This window comes from Mytilus galloprovincialis, chromosome 1, assembly GCF_965363235.1.
Source record: "Mytilus galloprovincialis chromosome 1, xbMytGall1.hap1.1, whole genome shotgun sequence".
In the NCBI taxonomy this organism is placed as follows: Eukaryota; Metazoa; Mollusca; class Bivalvia; order Mytilida; family Mytilidae; genus Mytilus; species Mytilus galloprovincialis.
In genome coordinates this window covers 12,814,701-12,838,008 of record NC_134838.1, presented here as the reverse complement: position 1 = coordinate 12,838,008, position 23,308 = coordinate 12,814,701, and the positions used below count along the sequence as shown (strand labels likewise).

General features: G+C 30.0%; 2 protein-coding genes across 3 annotated transcripts in view; one reads left to right on the top strand and one right to left on the bottom strand.

Moving 5' to 3' along the window:
- Positions 1 to 3,647, bottom strand: part of LOC143065620 (cyclin-Q-like) — a 19,145-nt gene extending 15,498 nt beyond the window's left edge. The window contains exon 1 of the mRNA XM_076239163.1: positions 3,280 to 3,647. Coding sequence (XP_076095278.1) covers positions 3,280 to 3,337 — 58 coding nt within the window. The 5' untranslated portion in view covers positions 3,338 to 3,647. The remainder of the gene's footprint in view (positions 1 to 3,279) is intronic.
- LOC143065593 (uncharacterized) lies at positions 3,638 to 23,308 on the top strand. 2 transcript variants are annotated; one of them, XM_076239161.1, is made up of 14 exons: positions 3,638 to 3,787; positions 4,580 to 4,664; positions 5,230 to 5,309; positions 7,046 to 7,137; positions 7,570 to 7,678; positions 9,125 to 9,195; positions 10,027 to 10,134; positions 10,883 to 10,998; positions 11,842 to 11,975; positions 14,105 to 14,173; positions 15,943 to 16,086; positions 17,099 to 17,185; positions 20,693 to 20,899; positions 21,804 to 23,308. In XM_076239161.1, exons 1-14 carry the CDS (start codon positions 3,773 to 3,775, stop codon positions 21,906 to 21,908), a joined length of 1,422 nt encoding a protein of 473 aa, XP_076095276.1. In that variant the 5' UTR covers positions 3,638 to 3,772; the 3' UTR covers positions 21,909 to 23,308. The 2 variants fall into 2 exon arrangements, with proteins under 2 accessions (XP_076095276.1, XP_076095277.1); XM_076239162.1 differs by lacking the exon at positions 17,099 to 17,185.

The window sequence follows — 23,308 nt, the reverse complement described above, 5'->3', positions numbered from 1 at the left end:
CTCTGTAGATCCCCATCTGCATATCTCTTCAATTTAATCATTGCAAGATATGTTTTTATCTTTATTTTAAAAATTAATCAAAATTTGTTCAGGGTTCTATCTTCTGATTTATGAGAAAGCTTCTGTCTAGGTTTTGTAAGTTAAAATTCCACAAAAGTTTGACAAAAGTAATTCAAAATCTTTCACTTACCTAAATGTTATATAATATTTCTTAGTGAATTATGGAAGAATGGGTTGAAAATCTTAATTTTACTCTACAGGTCAGGTAATTATCAAGTATGAAGAAACAGTTTCCTGAAATTCCTTGAAGGTTTAAGGAGGAAGGTTGTACATGTATCTAAATGCTTATTGAACTAAAATGTAATCATCAGTAAAACACAGCCCCCCTCTAAATCTGCCTCTGAATGCCTAAAAAATGTATTAAGTTGAGCATTTGGGACCCAAAATATCGAAGAGATTTTGCCAAATACAGCTAACAGCTAAGGTACTCTATTCCTGCAATAAAAAATCATTAGTTTTTGAAAATTTCAAAGTTTTGTAAACAAAATATGTTTATACTGCAAAAAAAAAGTCCATTATATCAATGAAATATTGAAAAAGAATAAAAAAATCTCTTAATGCTGTCTTTGTATAGAAGAAGCGTCTGTCAGATAACTAAAATTTAACAAATCTTTTTTTTTTTTTTTTTTTTTTTAACCAAAAATGAATTTAAAAGTTGATGACACTAGAGAGAATGGCTATGGCAACCCTAGTTTCAGGCTTGACAAATAGTAAATTGTGAAACAGTATGTCTTATTAAGAATGTCAGTTTGTTACATATATGTATGTGTAATGATTTTTTCTCTAATTTAGTCAATTTATCCCTTTCTGCACTCATTGTATAAAAAAATTTAATCAACATGTGAGTCATTAGATCTCAGTTCTTCATTGGTTAAAATCCGATTATGACATCGAATATTCTTGTTTTCCTCTGAATTTTCTATTGTGACGGCATGAAAAAGGCGACCATGTCGCAAAGAAGCATTAGAGAAACAGATTCCACCACCAAACCTCTAGTAATAGGATATTTATCCACTCTCGACAGTTAAATATTAAATATTTAAAACGCTCGGCAAGCCTTGCGTTTTAAATTTGAAAATTTAACTGTCTCGAGTGGATAAATATCGTATCACACTCGATGCAGTGGTAGAATCTATATTTATAAACTTTTAAATTTCAAAACTCATGTCAAATTTTAGACATCATTGTTAAGAAAATACATTTTCAGATTATTCAATTGGTAGGAGAACATTGCATTCATTATCATCTTAAGTTTCATTCCAGTTCACAATAAAAATATTTTTGAAAATAGGTTAATTCTTAAAACATCAGTCATTTCTTATTAAATATATTCATGATATTTATTTCTTATTAAATATATTTATTTTTCTTATCTTAGTTACATTTGTACACATGTATATACTTTCATATGAGAATAAAACACTTGAACACAAATTATCAATTTATAAAAGTTCACATTGCCTTGCATTAATTAATAAAAAGGGGGAGATCTTCTGTGTGTAAAATCAAAAGTCAGTAGACAGTTGGCCACAGATTCTGATAACAATCTATTTATGTGTAACAGTATTTTGCAATGCATAGTACCCAGCTGGTCATTTCTGGTCATTCATCTACAATATTGTGATAATTAGACAATTTCCTGCTGTGAAAACAAACAAGTGTGTTTGAATAAATGATGTATCAATTATCTGTTAAATTGGTAAATGTTCTGGATATTGAGCTGAAGTAACCCAAAATCTGACATTTGTTTATAATGTTATAGGCCTAGGACAAACACTAAATTTCATTCTAAAATTTAGGAGATATCAAATTGCACAATTTATTGGTGTTAATTAATGATGAAAAATACAGATTAAATTCTAAATATATATTAGGTCAAATTATCATCTTCTAAATAATATCACAAGTCTGTGAAACTAATCAGATGTCAGTATTTATAATTACTTTTGATATATACATGTATGTTAAAAACTGTCATTAAGGCATCAAAAATTTTGTCAAACCAAATTTTTCTGTTTTTGTCTTCCCTTGTGATAAAATTTCAACAGTTTTGTACATACATGAAACAAGATAAAAATTATAGAATGCACTTCTGTTAATAAAACAAAGATATTGAAATTTCCCATGGGAAACCTCTTTACAGCTAAAACTGTGCCACTTTAACTATGAAGTTTTGTAAGACATTATATCCTAGAATGAAAAGTTGTTAATATGCAAACCTATTTTATTCAAAAGTCAAAACATACAGCTGTGCAGCATATTTTCAACATTTACATGCCCAGAACGACTAAGAGTTTGAACTTATACTAATGAAAGTCTGTACTTCTCCCCCTCCCCCTTTCCCCTTCACTATGGTTCTTCCTCATATTTCAAGTTGGCCCCTACGTACTATAAATGTCAACGTATACTGGTAATATTTCTAAGTTATGTCTCTATGTCAGAGATAAAACATACATATATATTGATCATGTTGATGATATCATGGAAAGAATACATATACAATACAAAATATCTACATGTATGAATATTATATACGGTATCCCCCAAAAGAGGCATATGCATGGTCTATTTAAATTTTATCAGTGTAATAACTACCGTAATTGCAAACAGTACAATATTTTGAATGCTCCTGCTCTCTTAACTACTATTGCTGACAGTGTCAGATCTTTGCCCCCTCCCCCATTATTTTGAAGTCTTTTCATGTTTATACATGTACATGGGGAATTGATCAAAACTCTTGTGTAATATACCTGGAAATAATGGGTCACCAAATATTTCTGTTCTGGAAAATCTTAATGAATATCAGTAAAAAATTTATGGAAATTATTCGCCCCTTTGAAAATTACATGGAATTTCTTGTGCACCAATAGACAAAAAGTTTGGATTTTTTTTGTCCAGATGGAAAATTTGTTTGGAATTTTAGAAAAAATAAAGGAAAAAAAAATCTGGAATTCCAATGTCTTCCATAGGGGGGGGGGGGGACAGACTATTTCTGGAATAGCCCATTAGGTGTATCACTTTTCCATCATTTGCCCATACTGGCGTCAGATATTTTGCATTTTGACGTCTAAATTTTATGGGGACCTGTATCAGTATCATGTCCAGTAATGCCGGACAAATACGTATATAGTAAAGTGTATATGAAAAAGTTGTGCCGAATCGACTCAAACTGGTAGTGTGGACGAAACGTCTCGAACGCTTGTAAACAATTTTTTGTACCTGCTTCATGAATGAATCTAATCACTCTGAAATGGACTTTTGCTGTGTTATCTGTCATTTTCAGACTTTAAAAGTCTTGCTTCAAACCACAAACTACGAATCTTGTTAATCAAACAATGAATTTATAGATATTTATTTTTTAACAAGCTTCTCTTTTTTCCATAATAGTATAGTAAAGTGTAGATTACCGGTGTTTACTCCCAATTTCTATATTTATGATCAAATATTTTGTTTGTACTTGATCAAAAATTAAAAACTATTTTTTAATTTTGAAATAAATTAACATTCATTGAAACTGATTGAGATAAATATGTATCGTAGTAGAATTTTTAAGTTGAATGATCACTTTACTATTTTAATAACACAACCGGAAGTGCAGTTGTTTCCCTTTTGTAAACAACCGCCAGTGTTTGAAGATTAGAGCAAGACTGGACCTGATTCCTGACAGTTTCTTACAACCGATCAAAACAAACTTGGACAACCTAAGAACAAAATGACAAATGTTTTGGTTTGTTTCTGATTATAATCGCTAATTATCCTTGCTTACATTACCGCATTCTTTTGAAAATGTTGAATATTTCAATTTTAAACTTCTTTTCTATTCTAATTCATGGGTTCCTGCTCTGATCTATTCAATCTTCGATGTTTGAAGTTTAAACATGCTGTTCCTCTCCTCATATTTCCGAGAACTTAAAAGGTATAAAATATCAAACAAGAAAATTTACTTGCCTCCATCACTTTATTAGTCTAAATAATTACGACGTCTTGCAAGGATATTTTTTTTCTGTGACGTCTTCCTTTGCCAATAGTTAATAATTGTCTTTGCTTGCATTACTGTACATGTATTCTTTTGAAATTGTTGAATTTTTCAATTTTAAACTTCTTTTCTGTCGTCAGAAGGCGCCATAGAAAAAACTTAAAAACAGCCTTGCAAGACATCATAATTATTTGGACTAAGGCGTCACAGAGAAAAAATTAAAATAGCCTTGCAAGATTTCTTAATATTTGAACTAAGGCATCACAGAAAAAAATTTAAAATAGCCTTGCAAGACATCATAATCATTTGGACTAGCTATAGGGCGTCACAGAAAAAATTTAAAATAGCCTTGCAAGACGTCATAATTAATTGGATTATCACTTTGTATGAACTTTTATTTTTATGTTTTTTGTTGGAATACTGCTTTCAAAGTTATAATGTACTGTTTGTCATTTTTTGGTTTAAAATCTTCTTTATATTAGATATTAATATTATTATGACAATCAGGTTTGCAGCTGATTACCATGTTGTGATTTTTTTCAGGAGGATCCCTCTCTTGAGAGGCACTTCAAGGGACACAGGGATACAATTACAAGTGTTGACTTCAATCCTAGTATGAAACAGTTAGGTAAGTACACATGTATATCAGCATATATATATAGTATATAAATAGGAAGATGTGGTCATGGTGGTATTAGTGTGAATGAGACAACTCTCTATCCAAGTCGCAATGTGTAAAATGTAAACAATTTTTTGACAAAATACAGCCTTTTAAACACAGATCCTTGGCTCACACCAAACCTAAAGCTATTAAGGTCCCCAAAATGACTATTAATATGCATGTATGTAAAACAATTCAATCAGGTAAACCAACAGTCTAATCTATCTTTAAAATGAAAAACACTTATGAACCACATACATACATGTATAAACAAACAATTGAATACATGATACACAATATAAGACCTTTCTTTATAAGTTAATCAACAACCAAATAGACAGGAAATTTTGAAGTATCCTTAGATTGTTTGCCTCATGATCAATCAACTACATCTGACGTTAAGAATCTGTTCATTGCCTGATACAATAATAACCCATATGTTGTTTGTGTTATATTAAACACCTACCTGTGCATAGTATTAAAGTAACTCCCATTTTGAGGAACTATTTTTGATGAAATCTGTATTTTTCAGCATCTGGTTCTATGGATTCATGTCTGATGGTATGGAATTTCAAACCACAAATGAGAGCTTACAGATTTGTTGGTCACAAAGTAAGTTTTCTATGATGAGTACAAGTTATTTGGAATGACTGAGCAAGTAAATTGAGTAAATGATTTAAATAACAATGACAAAACTATTCACAGATTTCCTAGTATTTGAGTAATAAAAATTAGTTGATACATTTTGTTAGTTTCTCTTTTTTGAAACCAAAAAAATGTAGCTGTGACACTGGTGGTAGAATCATGTTTTTTTAAAACTCAATCAAACTGTTCTATGATTTGATCTTTTTGTTTTAAATACAAATGAATTGTGGTATTTACTGGTGAAATTTCTTGCATTTTTCTGCATTTCATGAGCACATTTATAACTACAATATCCAGTTAGATAAGATATTGATCAGAAAAGATATTTTTAATACCAGCAGAAAATTCTAATATGTTTGGTGGCCTTCGGCTGTTATCTGCTTTTTGGTCGGGTTGTTGTCTCTTTGACACATTCCCCATTTCCACCAAGGTTGGCAAAAAAGTGGTCAATACTAGTATTGACCATGCCAGCGGTAATTACCGGTAAATACCGGCAAATACCGGCAAATACTGGTCGATTGAAATTTTAGGTGTACATTATTATTAAAACCACTCTACCTGGTCACTTACTGTTAGTACTAAAATAATGAAAGTGTTAAAAGTCATTTTAAATGTTCTCATTTCTATTTTTATTGTAAATTCTTAATAAAGAGTGATTTACAATGACTTTTTTGTACAAAAGATATAAAAAGTTTTGTTCTTGCCAAGGGAACTCATCAGTTGACTTTGACACAGAATATACCATTGCAATCATTACATTTTGCAATGTTTTTTTTGTTGTCTTCTTATACTGTATAGAAGTTCCAAATAGGATCTGTAGGTTTCAGTTTGGAGTTTAAAGTTTAGGTGGTTATACAATGTGTATGTAAACATTGATTATAATATACATGATATAAGTAAAGGTAAAATTTACACCACATTATATATTTTTTAGTTTACACCATTAATTACAGAAACCATAAGAGAAAAGGTCCTTCATACCATCTATTTCCTGTAGGAAGATGATTTTTGTCCCCATTTTAAAATAGACAGGAAAAATTTTATTGTTTAAAGGCATCTTCAAATATCCCTTTTATTACTTTCAATCCATGTTTTGTCATCATTTATTGGGGGCTGTTGTTTCAGTAATTTAAAATTATCACACCTAGACAACAAATGGAAGTTTTTAACGACCTTGACTGGCTATACAGCCCTTGCACGGTCGGATCACACCTAGTAATGCCAGGTGATAGCTATATAGGTAATATGACACCTGTAACTTCATTTACCTGTTTTTACCTGTAAAAATTATGCATTTTCAATAAAAAATAATATCTGGATTTAAAATATTAAAATAATAATTATTATGTCTTTATTATTTATATATCTAAAGTATGCAATGAAATAGTTTATAAGGACTAAATTTGGAGGTATAAGAGTTTAAGATGAATAAAACATATTAAATTCATTCATTTATATCAGCTGAAACATGCTTAAAGATAATTAATTAAATATATTTTACTTTTTATCAAGTTTTTACTTCAATAAATAGTAAAAACCACAATGAAAATTTCAATTGACCAGTATTTGCCAGTATTGACCACTTGAAGAGTATTGTCCAGGGCGGTAAATACCGGTAAATACCACTGGTAAATACCGGGGGTGGTAAATACCGCCCAACCTTGATTTCAACATGTTCCATTCATACTTTTTTATTCTTTCAGGATGCTGTTATGGATGTAAAGTTTTCACCGTCAGGACATCTTGTTGCTTCAGCCTCAAGAGACAAAACTTGCAGATTGTGGATACCCACTGTGTAAGATAAATTCCCAATTGATTGGTAACAAATGTTTACATTTCAGATGAAAACAAATAATTATATGACATTAAGACTTCAGGTTTTTCTATTCAATATTAAATTTAAAGACTCCTAAGCCAAAGCAAATATACTTGTTTCACGTCTCCTGACAAAAAATATAGGGAAGTTGTTGAAATATTACACATATACTATATAGGGCAATATTTAGGACTAAATCAGGGCTTGATCTACCCTGTCTAAAAAATGTGTGGGGGTAAGTTAAAAAATCACAAATAAAATGTGTATTGTCTGAACACTTTTAAAGAAACAAAGAAAAAAATTGATAAGAGATTAAATATCGATATGATATAAATGTACTAGATTAACTATTAACTAAACAAACACATTGAAACTTTGGCAGAGATTATTTTTTTGTTTGTTCAAATACAGGAAAGGGGAATCAACAGTATTTAAAGCTCACACCGCCACAGTCAGAAGTATAGATTTCTCTAGTGATGGCCAAACATTACTGACTGCTTCAGATGACAAAACTATAAAGGTATGGTACAATACACAAAGTGAATCTTGGTGTTTAAAAGGAAGTAGTTGTTTATTATCTTACTTTGTTTATCATTATTATATAGAATTAGAAGATGAGGTATGATATCCAATGAGACAAATCTCTATCAATATGCGTATACAGTTAACTCTCGTTGTCTCGAACTCGGTTGACTCGAAATTTCGGATGAGTCGAAGTTTTCACGTGGTCCCGAACTTTATTCCATACAAAAGTATGTAATTCGACTCCTGATGAGTCGAAATTGGATGAGTCGAAATTTCGGTTGAGTCGAACTAAATTTACGGTCCCAAGGTTAACAAAAGCATTCAAAATTCATTTTTTATCTCGAACTATACACATATGTCAAAACATGACCTCCGGGATTTAAATGGATTGAATAGTTAATCTGACAATACACGTGTAATTAAATTTCCGGTCACTGACCACTGTATTGATTTATGACATGCTATTTCCATGAGTGTTTACCTAAGATTATCTTTTATAGAATTTTGATAAATAATTAGTGATACATTGTTAATATTCATGAAAAAGTTTTTGAAATGTTTACAAAACAATTAATTTGTGATTTACACTAATGAGCTTGGGTGTGTATAAAGTGAGGATTATGGCTTCCGTTGATGATCACCTAAAAACTACTCAAACGACGTCTTTAATCTTGTTATATTTTCTTTTGAAAAGAAAGAGTGAGATAAAACAAAATGAATAGAAATAAAAATTTTCTTAAATCTCTTGTATCCAAGAATGAACAATTTTGTCAGCTATAACCGACCTGAATAAAGAAACTATCGATTGGAAATTACTCTCTTGGAAAAGCCATCGGATTTTATTTTAATTGAAACAATTGAATAAGTAAAAAATAAAAGACTGTGACATACAAATACATCGATCTGATACTAGAATATCGATCCCCTTGCCATATTCACCCGGATTTATTTTAGCTTTACCAAGCTAAGCAAGAGTTGTGTCCCTTAGATTGTCGAACTTCCGGTGTTCGTTTGAGTCGAACAACGTGTATCTGGAAATATTTCTCTGGTCCGGCTGACTTTGACATAACGAGAGTCGACTGTATATATATTTGTTAGATTATAAGACTGTGAGTTCTGTCAACATATAACAAAAACTCCAAGTGAGACTTAAATTGCAAAACCTAGATTAAAAAAAATGAAATACAAGTATTTTACAATAAAATGTTGTAAAAAGCAAGTGAAGATATGTGTATTTCCAGGTGAAAACAGATATAGAAATGTTAAAAAAAATGGTTGTTACCAGGAGGAGATTGTTAATCATACAATATTTTGTAGACGAAACACATTTGGTGTACAAAAGTAGAACAATAGTATCTCTGATAAGTTTATCTACTACTTTTATGCAAAAACATGCTGCACTCCATTTGTAATGTAGTAAACATATGTGATTTATTTTCAGTTGTGGACATGTCATAGGCAGAAATTCCTGTTTTCTTTAAATCAACACATTAACTGGGTCAGATGTGCTAAGTAAGTTAAAATTTGTGTTTTGTTATGATACACTGATTGGAAAAAAGCTTGTTTATGATCAGAAGATATTTTCCAGAAGTAAATTTTGTTTAAAAAAAATCCCATTTTTTTCATAATTTACTTATAAATGGACTTGGTTTTTCTGCCAGTTGACATTACATTCACTATGTGGTTAAAGTTTTTGAAAGTTTAATAACTTTCATAAACTATCCTGGATTTCTCCCAAACTTGTACAGAAGCTGGTTTATAATCAAAAGCTAGTTTCAAGAATGAAATTTTGTAAAAATATATTTCCAGTTTTTTCGTATGTTACCTATATATGGACTTAGTTTTTCTTCCATTTAACATTACATACAGTCTGCAGTTAAAAATCTTAAAACATTAATTAGATTCATAAAGTAGGTGAGAGACACTGGGAATATCTGAACCCTTACAAACTTTTGGATATAAGAATTTCCAAAACTTCTTAGTATTTACATTTATTTTTTTAACTGGAAAAATTTATCTTACACCAGTGTCCACACATCAAAACATAAAATTTTAAGATTGTTCTTCTTATTGACACAAACTTCTAAATATTTGAAAATTAACCGAAAGAGTTTCACAGAAAACTTAATAAGTGGTTTTTAATGGCATCATTATTTTATTATGATGTCTTAGCCAACTATTTATTTGTTTCCTAAATCCTTCTTCCATATGAATTCCATTATTGACCACAAACCAATGTATATCATCAATTTAATGTCGCAAATATATAGTTTAATTTGTATTCTTCTTAGAAAAAAACAATATTTGAATAAGAAATTATTTGTTTTAATTTATTAATTTCAGATTTTCACCAGATGGAAGATTAATAGTATCAGGAAGTGACGACAAAACTGTCAAGTTATGGGACAAGAATAGTAAAGAATGTATCCATACGTTTTATGAACATGGAGGGTAAGTATAATGATATTACAGATTGAACAATCAGAATTTAGATAACTCAAAACTAAACAAGGGCTGAGTTTTTGTATGTTAAGAAATGCTTAACTTATTAAACTACAATAAGAAAATGCCATGTGACGTCAATTGATTGGTTTTACAATATTTTTCTGACCAAGATCAACATATAAGATACACAAAAAAAATGTGAAAAGTAAACAGTAAACCTAGTGAACAGGTTTTTGAGTAGTTTTTGTTGGAATTTCTTACTCTCTGTAGTCAAAACATTCCTTAAGAAAAGAGCACTTTCAGCTGAACTAAAATCTTTTGATTAAAACAGGATTTTATTTTACACTAAACCTCAAGAATCATGAATATATGTTATATTTTTAACTGGATTTTCTGAAGGAATAATCCATTTATTGGAATGGTGTAGTACTGTGCAGGATTTGCAGCTGTCAACAGGTTTTGTGCAATTGATTATAACTTAATGGTCATTAAATTAATACTTTTCAAAATCAAATATGTTGTTACTAATAATAAAATGGAAGTCAAGTTCCTTATTGGTGATTTTCACTTTTACCATTCAGGAGTTATGGTCCCTGATAGAATGGAAAATATGCACAAAGAATAACAGATCAAACAAGCCTGAAAACGTCTTCAAAATATAGAATACCTGGTTTGCTGTCAATTTGACAGCTCATATTTTGTTCATTTATATATTCAATTGAATTACATTCTAATGCATTTTGTTTATTTTCAGTTTTGTAAATCATGTTGAATTCCATCCCAGTGGTACATGTATAGCATCAGCTGGTACAGACAGTACTGTCAAAGTCTGGGATATTAGAACCAATAAACTACTGCAACATTACACAGGTAATTAAACTAATAAACTACTCCAACATTACACAGCTAATTAAACTAATTAACTATTTTAACATTAAACAGGTTATATAATGGCCTTTGTATGAGGTTGATTATAATAGCCTTTGTATGAGGTTGATTCAAGGATATTAGGTATAAGGAACTGAAAAAAGGATATTGATAGAGGGGGCGAAGTAAGAGGTCAATATATCTTTTTAAGTTGATATATCCTTGTAAAAATTAAAGCTGCAATTGTTATATTATTCTTGTCAATAAGCCAGAAGTAGAGCACCAATTCATGTGATTGGTTGTTTTGATTGTTTCAGATATTCTAACTGTGTAATATTTTTATTCTATCTACCCCTTTCAGTCTTTCTTTGAAAATATAGCTGACCATATGACTCTTTTTAAACAAATCAAATAAGTTAGAATATACACAATAATAATATTATAAACCATTGTAATTATACATTAAATGATTAACTGAAGTAGCATAACAGAATAAATACTGTGCACCACACTAGCCAGTAGCCATGTGAATGAACTTGTGAGACATTTAGTCTAATTAACCTCTATGGTCATAGTACGACAAATAAATGGTATATTTAGCAAACTCAATTTGTAGCATTGTAGACTTTTTTTCATTAAATAATGCATGCATGTAGAGATTTTTTCAAGAACCAAATACATAATGGTTTGATTGAAACCAAGTTTAAACTTCACATATACAAATCAGAGGTCAAACAATGACTTACAAATGAATGACATACATCAAGTTTGATATATGTTATGTATTGTACTTATTGAAAGTATACTTTAAATACTTAGTCTTAAATTAAATGTATTTATTTTCAGCCCATTCAGCAGCAGTGAACAGTTTAGCTTTCCACGCAAGTGGGAATTATTTATTATCAGGATCTGACGATGCTACACTTAAGATTTATGACTTATTAGAGGGAAGATTGTTTTACACATTACATGGTCATCAGGTATGATATTGTTAAGATAAAATGAATAAAATAAGATGTGGAATAAATGTCATTGCAACAGAAATGCAATAGTACAAAAGCTACAAACATGTAGAGTGTGTATGGGAGTTTAAACGAAAACATGTATATGTTATATATATACATATTCATGGATCTACAATCTATCGATACCTGTAACTTGGCATTGCACAAGGTCATGTTTTTCTCTGGCTGTTTATGATGTCTTTACACTAAATCCATTGGATGTTGGATGTGTACGGATTGATAGTTTAGTCTTAGATGCATGATTTTTTTATTAGTTGTTAGTGGCTTTGAACTAGCTGTCAGATAACTGCGAGTACTCTCAGATCTGTTCATTGTGTCTTTTTGTGTCGGGATGTATAAGTACCCGGCCACGTCCACTTATATTTTTGTCCATCTGATGAGTTGAGCCTTTTTCAACTGATTTTTATAGTTCGTTCTTATGTTGTACTGTTATATCACTGTCCCAGGTTAGGGGAGGATTGGGATCCCGCTAACATGTTTAACCCCGCCACATTATTTATGTATGTGCCTGTCCCAAGTCAGGAGCCTGTATATTCAGTGGTTGTCATTTGTTTATGTGTTACATATTTGTTTTTCGTTCATTATTTTACATAAATAAGGCCGTTAGTTTTCTCGTTTGAATTGTTTTACATGGTCTTATCGGGGCCTTTTATAGCTGACTATGCGGTATGGGCTTTGCTCATTGTTGAAGGCCGTACGGTGACCTATAGTTGTTAATGTCTGTGTCATTTTGGTCTTTTGTGGATAGTTGTCTCATTGGCAATCATACCACATCTTCTTTTTTATATTTAACTGAAACAAAATCCTCAATGAGTTTATTGTAATGTTTTTTAATGAGGTTAAAATGTTATGATTTGAAAAGACATGCATTGATTGATTACTGGTTCATTTTGTCCATTGACATATATTTCTTGCTGATTCAGAAAAAAACTAGTCTATTAATAGGAAATTGTATGCATTTATTTTCAATTCTGCTCATATATACATATGTACATTTACACTGTTCCAGCAAGTATCTGAAAAGAGCAGTGTGCCTAAAAAAAAGGCACCTTTTAAGTGAGTAAATTGAATTGAAATAAAAACAATGTATATTCCTCTTATGGTTTGTTAAAGAGGCATTTCTAAACATGCAAAATAATCTGACAAATGATTCCTTTTGCTTTTTATACAACCGCCAAATTTTTTTTGCTTAATATAATGCTGTCATGTCGTCTGCGTCTTCGATGTCCGAAGACACATTTAGTGTCCAGACAATAACTTTAGTTTTAGTAAGTGGATCTCTATAAATTTTTACAAGAAGGTTGCATACCACTAAAGTAAGGTTTGGATTGATTTTGGGGTTTATGATCCCAATAATTTAGGAATTAGGGGCCAAAAAGGGGGCCCAAAATAAGCATTTTTGTAGTTTTCAAACAATAACTTATGTTTAATGGTATGAATCTCTCTGAAATTATACCACAAGTGTCCATACCATGAAGGGATGGTTAGTATTGGCTTTTGGGGGTTATGGCTCAAAATGTTTTGGAATTGGGGGCAAAAAAAGGGGGGAAAACTAGGTTCTGGTAAATGGGCATTTAAGACAATTTAAAAGCAGTGAAAGTGAGGTTACTCAAAAACATTTAACATACAATGTTGGGTATGATTGGATTTACCTCCCTTACACTACTTGTAAATTATGTATAAAGAAATATCAGGTATTGGACTTATTGCAAAAAAAGGGGGAGGGTGGTAGTAGTTTTCACTTCTGTTTTTTTTTAAATTTCTCAAATTCCAAATTTTTTAAAAGTTTGAAGAAGAAAACTTCAATTGCACAACATTGCGCAATAGATTTGTAAGATCTTGGCATTTGTTTTGTGTCAGAAATCCATATCATGTAAAAATTTGATCAGAATCCAAATTCAGAGCTGTATCAAGCCTGAATGTTGTGTCCATACTTACCCCAACTGTTCAGAGTTCAACCTCTGCGGTCATATAGAGCTGTGCCCTGCGGAGCACCTGGTTTATATATCTGTTCTACTTTTAAGTAATACCTGCCTATATTTTGATTTATGTTATATTTGAATGGATTAATTGTATATTTATAGGGTCCAACCACAGCTGTGACTTTTGCAAGAGATGGTGCTTACTTTGCTTCTGGTGGTTCTGATGAACAGGTAAGACTTCAGTTTATGACATATCTGATTAACAATCTGATTTAAGGAGGCTCGAGGGTGCAAAAAAAATCAGCAAAAATTGAAACATTTTTTTTTTCATGACAAATTTTATTTATTACAGTATTAGTTGTTACTGTATGATATGGTACAAAAATTAACCAAAAACATCAATTCGTTTCGGCCCAAAATGACTTTTAAAATGTTTATATCATTGAAAAAACTCCAAATTATCTCCCTTTGGTGAAAAAAATGCCTTTTTTTTTTTTTGCATTAAAATTGAAATAACTCTTTTAACTCATCGGTGACCTATATTTTTTATTATTTTTTTCAAATAAACTATACTTAAACTAAACTATTGTAAAATTTAAGGGATTTCTGTAATTAAGTTCTTTTTTTATTTCGGTATTACTTTTTTTTCTCCTATAAGTTTAACAGAAAAAAAGTACCTTAACAAAAATGCGTGCTTCTTTTGAAGGGAGATTGTGAGCTTAAATTAACGGTGACCCTATATTTTTATTTTATTTTTCTATTAAGTATAGGATAAAGTTTATTTATAGAAAAAATAGCGAAATCTTATATTTAAAACAAAAATGATTTATACCCGCAAGCCCCCTTAAATACAGATCCCCTGTCCAAGTTTTGCTTACAAGGATCTTGAAATGTTCCATTCTATTTTCCGTTCAAAAGACCTTTTGTGATTCTATGGGTTTTTTTCAGATTTTGAAAAACCTTCAAAGATAATTTTGTTAGTTAAAAATCCAAGCAAGGCCACAATTAAAAATATTTTGGTTTCCCCAAACCCTACCCAAAGGTTGAGACAGTGGGTAGGTAGGTAGGCATTTTCTTTTCTTTTTTCAAAAAGAGAAATTGAAGTATCAGGTGTTTATTAGTCTTCATGCCTATCTGATTAAAAAAAAACTTCTTCAAATCAGGACAATAAAAGAATTTGAGTAGGCAGCTTTTTTCTGGGTAGGTAGCGTTTGGGCAAACAAACCTATTCTTTTTTATGGCCCAATAATTTGTTATTTAAAAAACACAGATAAACAATAAAACAGTACAAGCATGTAAAAAGTAAAGTAAGAAAAATACTAAACTCCAAAGAAAGTTCAAATTGGAAAGTCCCTTATCATATGGCAAAATTAATTTGTAACTTTGATAAAAACAGAGTTATCTTGTATTCAGTACATGACTTGTGATTGTGGATTAAATTTTGTCTTCTTCAAAAATGAAATCTTAGGATTGCTTGCACTAATTCATATCTCAGTTTTAATTTTCAAAACACATTGTCATTAGTCTTTTTATGAATTATATCAATATTGGCTCCTGTCAGGTGTAAATCTTTAACATAAGGATGAAAATAAGAAGTCACAAAAGTATTGACTGCTTGGCAATTGCATATCTCTCACACTCTGTATTTTCATTTATATACTTGCCAACAACGGTTTTAGATTTTATTGTTTAAAGTTTGGTTAACTTGCAGCATGAACAAATAGTGTATGTTATTTTCCAGCATCAAATCATGGATTGATGCCAGTGCTGGTAATTGTTGAATACAACATCTTCTTTCTTATTCAAATGCATAAACTAGAAAAATATCATATTTTGGAATATCTTTTTTTTTTATTTAAATGGTGTCAAGCAGATGGAATCTTAAATTGTGTCTTTAATATCCATGGAGATAGATGCATTTATGATATTAGCTGCCCTTAAAGGACCAAAATCTGATGCTTCAAATGATGAATCTCCTGTATGTATAAATCTTATTGCAGGTCTTAGTGTGGAAGACAAATTTTGATCAGCTAGATTTTGATGATGTCTTACAATCACATAAAGAGAGGGCAAAATCAAAAGAGCCTCCGAAAGTCAGCGACATTCCTCCAAGAACACAAAAGAGATCTGGAACACCTACCAGAGTAAGTGTTTGATTATAAATGAAATAGTTTGTTGTGTTTCACAGTTATACTTTATATTTTACTGGAAATTGATTTATTTATCAGTATTTTATCTTCTTATTGTTACTGGACTTTTTGCTAATAAACAAGGATCAATATAAATCTTTCAAACTTCTGTGAAGCACAACATTTATTATTTCTTTAAGGCATACTATTTTATATACAAATGTATTGAATTGAAAATTGCTTTGTGTTTAATGCATGTATTGTTTTTATTGGATATGACAGCATGCTACTTCTGCATGTCAACTGTCAAAGAAATGTATTAATTTTATATGAAATTTGGTTTTGTAACTGTATTTGTAAAGACTGATTTTATATTGAGTAAGCATATTGTGACAAATACGTAGATATGATGCTTTTAAATGCATACACAACTTTCTTACACTCACTATGCATCCCGATTGGAAACTGTGGGAGGGTTCTAAATTATGTGAAGAAATTAATGAAAAGTTTGTAAAACTGGGTAAGTTAAATCTTGATTTGATTCCATGCAGGAACTATGTTCCGTTGGAATTTGATTCAGATTTTACCTACCCACAATTACAATCTTTTTATTAATTGCTCCTCAGGATTTGGACCCCGATACCCATTGTGTAACATAAAACTAGCAGAAATAGCTTTCATAAAAAACATGGAATAGGAAGATGATCAAATTACCAAAGACAAAAAACGTATTTCGGGATCACATAGAGGTAATTTAAAAACTGTGCATACAACATACCTACTTTTTGTAAATTTGTGTACTCTACTAGTTAGAATATATTATCCCTTAACTAACTGAGAATGAAATGTTGTATATGGCTTTGAAGTTTGAGTAACTTATAAATAATAAATTATAAATAGAATGCATTACAGGCTAGGATAGCAAAAGTATTCAAATAAATCAACAAAGGATGAAAATTAACGTATCAGAATTAACGTTCCAACTGAGCTTTTGTCAAGTATTTATACTATTTGTCATATTTGACAGTTGGATTGTAGAGCAGAACTTAAAAATATGGAAGATGAGCAACCCTTAGTTACTGAAGTGGGACCTGCATTGTTTTCTACTGGACAGGTAGTGTTTGTGACATGTGTGATATTTTCTTTAGAAGACTTTTTAGCTTTAGAACTTTCAAAAATAGTTTCTTTTTTTGCCTATTTCAGTAGCGCAGTAGAAAACTAGTTGCACCAAATATACAATTTCAACGGGTATTTTCAGCTCAACTTAGAACTAGAAGTTTTGGATAGTTTTGAAACTCAATTATGTAGTTTTAAGGGTTAAGAAGCATAACTGAATCCACTATAAAAACCAAGGTTAAAGATGCTGGATATATTTAAAATTTGGGATAATAAAACTTGTAGTTTATTGGGCAACTAAGAAAGACAAGTTCTATTTATTTACATTCTGGAACAATATTGTGTAAAATGATTTCATAGGAAGGCTGTTCAATCTTAGAATTCAAAAAACTCTTTTGCAGCAATGACATGTTTCAATGCTTTTATTTATTTATTTTTGTCAAATAATATTTATTTTATCAAATATAACACACTTAATTTGAATTGGAGTTGTCTTTCCTGAAATGTTGTTGAATAATGTGTCACCATTGTTACTGGTGGACTCTTTCTCACATGAAAGCTAGTGATTTTTTTGCAGCAATGCCTTAGTTAATTATTTCTGTGCATGTTTATTTTTTAACATATTTATTTGATAAAATAAAGTGTTATAGTGCTTAAGAGAATCAGACAGTGGTGAAAACATGGCAAACAAAAACCCACTCAAGTTGACATTGATTTATGTTCAAATTGATAATGGTGCAGTAAAATGAGATTTATTTATTTTTCCAGTACTTGTTATTTAAGATATAATTTGGTTGAAACACTTTAAAAAAAAAAAACAATTAAGGGGAGCTAACTCGGTAGTTTGCTATCATTCCAACCAAAAGTTATCTAGAGATTTCTAGAATTACCAGACAAGTTAACAAAAACAAAAGGACCGTTTTAACTCAGGATGCCAGAAACTTCAAAATAGGATGGTTGTTTTTTCAGCCATGTCTTTGAAATGTTTCTTGATTGCCTGATTCTTACAAAGATTGGCACTTAAATTACACTACAAAGGAGTAGATCCAGTAAGACCCCTTTTTGGCCCCAAAATATAGCAGTTTTACAAAATTGTTCAAATGTAAACTTTCAGTTATTTATTGGAAAGTAGAATGCTTCTTTAACATAAATATGGGCTGTTTTTGATAATACAATGCACATTTATCGTGTACTAGCATCATTAAGTCATGCTAAATTCTGAAATTTTCACAATTTTAGCATTTTTGTTAAATTTTAGACCGTTTCCGTCCGAAATGAAAGTGGCTGCATTTGTGTTCATTCATAATATTGAAATATAAGTTGTATTTGATGATAATACATAACATATATAAAGGTTGAGGATGAACACGGATGCAACCACTTTCATTTTTGACAATAACCATCTGAAAAGTTACATTTTTGGGCATATTTGATAGATTTTTCATATTTAAGCTTGCATTGGTGCGTTTTAAATGACTGAATCAGTTAAAATCCTTCACATAAATTAATTATATCAACTTAAATAGACATTTAAGTGTATAAAAAGTGTCCAAAATTTTTCGGCAAATGACCTTGAAATTTGAGGCTAAAATCGACCCTTACCGGACCTTCTCCTTTTTCAAAGATATACTCAAAGTGAAAAGGTTGTTGTTAACACCATCTTTGTAACATAGCACATAATTAATATTTATTAATTATCTTGCTTTATGTAAATGCTTCTGTTTATATTTATTTAAACTTGGATTATGTGTTTAACTGATTATGCGAACAAAAAAAATTATAACCAACTACATTAGTTGTTCAGTTAAAGGATTAAAATATATAATCAGGATGTAAACCTTTTCTTTTCTTAAAATTTGGGATTCTTTTTTAAGGAAGAAAGAAACAAATTATTTATTGAATGGCTAGTGTATAAAAATGCTTCCAGCTTCTAAATTTCTTATTCAAACTGAAATGTTTATAATCTATTTACCATATTTCCTCAGTGTGGTTTCTTTCAGTCAGTCTCTTTGACAAACTTTTAAAGCACCACTGAGTTATATAAAGTATGTTGCTAGCAAATTTCAAATATGGCATGCTTATTATTATTTTACTTCATTATTATGGCACAATAGATTTTTATTTTAATTAGAAAATGCTGAGAGTCAGATATGCAACATGATGAAATTCTATACACTTAATACCGTGAATAGGTTTGATTCTCTCCTTCAAACAGAATCACATCATAAATAAATGATTATAAATAATTCCATATAACAATAGAAACATTTGAATTGAATGGGACAATTATTTCATGCAACCTGCTCTTCATTTATTGGGACATAAAATGTTACTAGTCTCTCGGGGGAATTTAGCTAATGAAAATATCAAATTTCTTTGATTCAGATAATCTTTTATTAGAAATATTGATTATTATTAGAAACAAGTGAATTGGTTTTAAAGCATACAATTTTATTATTTACATCTCATATACCAACAATGCATTTAAAGTTGAAGCAATTCAAAATGCAATATAAAAATATAGAAAAAAAACCTGGATTTACAATGTCCTATACTTCAACTGTTACATGGTAATGTGAGGTAAACAAATTGTGTGTCATTTTTGTTCTACACAAGGTAAACAGCATCTTTAAATTGTTTGTAGAACTATATCATTTATTATATTTGGATGCAATTGAATTTGGGTTTCCCTTGGTCACAGAGACTTTATTCATTAAGGATATTATATGAACATATTAACCTTACCTGAACCAAATAAAATTGAAATAATCTTTAACTTTTGCTCAATCTACGTATTTTATTTAATGAATGGCTATTATCTATTTTGAATTTATTGAACCATAAAACAAATTTTTGACTCTTCACATTGAATAATCCGCGAAGCGGATTATGTAAAATGTGAAGAGTCAAAAATTAGTTTTATTGTTCAATAAAATCAAAATAAATGATTGCCATTCATTATAAATAAATTGCGATCAAAAATAAGGCTCAAAGAACATTTTATATTATTTATATTAACAATAACAACGTACACACATGTTGGCGTATGAATACACAACGTCAGAGTGGGCGTGTCGCCTTCAAAATTGACAACATTGAAAATAAAACTAATAATTTTAACCAATCAGAAGACAGTAAATACACCAAATTTATTGATTTGTTGAATACTTCCATTTTATAGGGGTTTTGTTTCGTCAAAAAGCAACTGTTTATCAAATAATTTTAATGAGTTATGTCCCTTGGATATATTAATTATAAAGGAAATCGCATTGCATAATTAGTTCTGAAGTCCATTTCCCTAAAATATTTATTATTTATAAAAATGGGTTGTATTTTTAGTTAGTACCCTCTGGTAGTGTGGATAGATATGTGCAAGGAGTAGGGGATTGGAACTCTGTTCCTTTATTAAAACAGAAATGATATCTTAAAATTTTAGTGGATTGTATGTAATTTGATGTAAGTGTTACATCATTAATAATGATATTCTGTTTTATATAAATTGTAGTCATCCTCAGCAGTGAATGGACTTACACAAGAATATGATATAACAACGTCAGACCAGTGTGTAGGATTTGAATCAGCCTCGAGATCCAGGTCTTCACAGAATCAATCTTCACGGTCCACTACTCAACAGCTAGAAGCTAAATCTATCCCTCCACAGTTATCCAATACATTAGAACAAATTGTTGGTCAGCTAGATGTTTTAACACAGGTTTGTTTTGATAATTAAGTAAATTTGTCTAGACCTGTCTTACAATTTTGTGACCTGCCACTATTGTATTACCCTGAGTAATTTGTTTTTACCTCCATCACTCATCCCCCTTCCTGTTGACATTACATACTTAAGGCTTTAATACCATTAGTGAGAAATAGATCACAGTTCATCTCATTATTGGTTTGAGACTAATTTTCATTATTATTGGGTAAAGGTCAAACATTTATTTAATTGTGTTCAACAAGGTTTAAAATTTCCTATAGGCCTGTTTTACATAATTCATCTAAACAATGAAACACAGCATTCATGAATACATACTACAATTTTTCAGCTATTCAAGAAAATGTGTACCCATGAAAATAAATGGAGTTTTATGTGGTCAATTTTAACATATATCACTTCATTGTGATATCATTTATAACACGTATAAAGACATCTGTGTATATTATTCTAAATTGACCAGTTTTAACCATTCTCCTCATTTATTAAAAAAAATAACATCATTTTGAGGGGTTGAATAATTTCAATATTTTTACAATAAATGAACCCTGTAATGACTCTTATCATACATGCTCCTCCTCTGAATATTTATAGTTATATCCCTGGAAGTTAAATAAATTAATATTAGTTTGCACTCAGTTTCCAATATATCAGGTTAGATATTATAGGTTTTTAGGAGTCTGACACCAGTTTTTAACAATACACTGCAGCCCACACGATAATAATGCACACATTAAATCACATGAATATAAGTTTAAATGTTGTAAAATACAATTAAAAATTGATTTATTATTATATCAATATATAATTAAATAACTTGAAATAGATCTGTTAGTAACCTTAGTTTGTGTATTGATCTGTACATTTAGATTTCTAATAACAAAGTTTAATTTGTTTGCAGACAGTTTCGCTATTAGAACAAAGATTGACAATGACAGAAAACAAATTACGTGAATGCTTGGACAATCAGCAGAAAATTACACTACAGATTCGTCCCACAGATTAGTTCGCCATGATATGTGCTACTGTCACCCGTAACAAGATTTATGCCAAATAGCAATGACTTGACTAATGGACCTACAGATTTGATAGTATAATGTCAAATAGATATGTACCAACTTCACATGTAACAAGATTTTATGTTGAAGTTTGTAGGTTTTTTTTGTAATCTCAAATAAAAAGTTGATCTGAAAAAGTATGAAGTTTGAATTCAATTGTGAATGCATTTTACGTTAATTTTTTTTAAGTTGGATCTTTTGTAAAATGTATATTTCAAAACAAAACAAAATTTACTATCAAGTAACTTATTGTCTAAGATTGAGTAGTTATATTTTTATATATCTATTTTTTGTAGCATCAGTGGGAATAGTAATTAAGTGTTTGAGTTAAAAAAAAAAAAAAAATTCTCTAAAATTGAATATTAAATTATTTGGTGAAAAACTGTTTGATATCTGTGCCAGGTTGCTCAGGTAGAAACATTTTCTCCTAAAACTTTATTATGTTAGAAATATAATTTTATTTACTCTTTTTATGTTTAACAGACATGAAAATATATAACAGGGGAAAACAACAAGATATCTTGTAGTATATTTTCAAATCATATCTTTAAATTATTAATGATTTTTATTTTAATATCAAAATTCCATAATGTTTCCCTTCAACCAATAAACAATGTCATTTGTATCTTTTAAAAGTTTAAGTCATGGTACCGTTCAGGTTATGTCTGGATTATGCAGTTCATATTCTGTTTTTATTATGAATCAAGATGATTGCTTCTGTCTCTGTCTCTTTATATGTTTATGAATATAATTTACTTTGAATTTATACCTCTCCACATTTGTATCTTATACTTGACTAGAATCTCCTGTTACTAAAATTAGATTCTGTTTTGAAAGAGTACGATTTCTTTATACCCCTTTTGGTGAAGTAAGACATAAAATTATTTTGTTTGTTACTTGGTCTGTTTATAAAACCATCCACGCTCTTACTCGATCATTGATCCAATTTCAATAAATCTTCACTCTCCGAGTGTATTGTGTACTTCCAATTATCTTTGTTAAATTATAATGTTTCTTAGAGTTCATGGGGCAAATGATACATTTTGCCATGTCAATTGAAACTGGTGTTAGAATTTGTGATCTTTTAAACGATTTTGTTGGAAGTTCTAGTTACAAGTCTTTTAAAAAAAGTACCAAAACAGTTTAACATCTATCATGCCAAATTAAATGTAATAGGTTGTTCTATTTTTGATAAAGGGTATAACCTTAGGTAGTGTGGATTCCTTTATTTTCGTGGATACTAATTTTTGTGGATTGAGATTCCAGGATATTTGATTTGAAGGATTTGCATAAGTTTACTCAGAAGTATTACTGATTGAATATCAAAGTTGTGGTAAACTTACACCCA

Coding starts and splice junctions, on each gene's coding strand:
- LOC143065593 (XM_076239161.1), top strand. Junction 9,196..10,026: donor AACTGGGTCAGATGTGCTAA/GTAAGTTAAAAT, acceptor TATTAATTTCAG/ATTTTCACCAGATGGAAGAT. Junction 11,976..14,104: donor ACACATTACATGGTCATCAG/GTATGATATTGT, acceptor GTATATTTATAG/GGTCCAACCACAGCTGTGAC.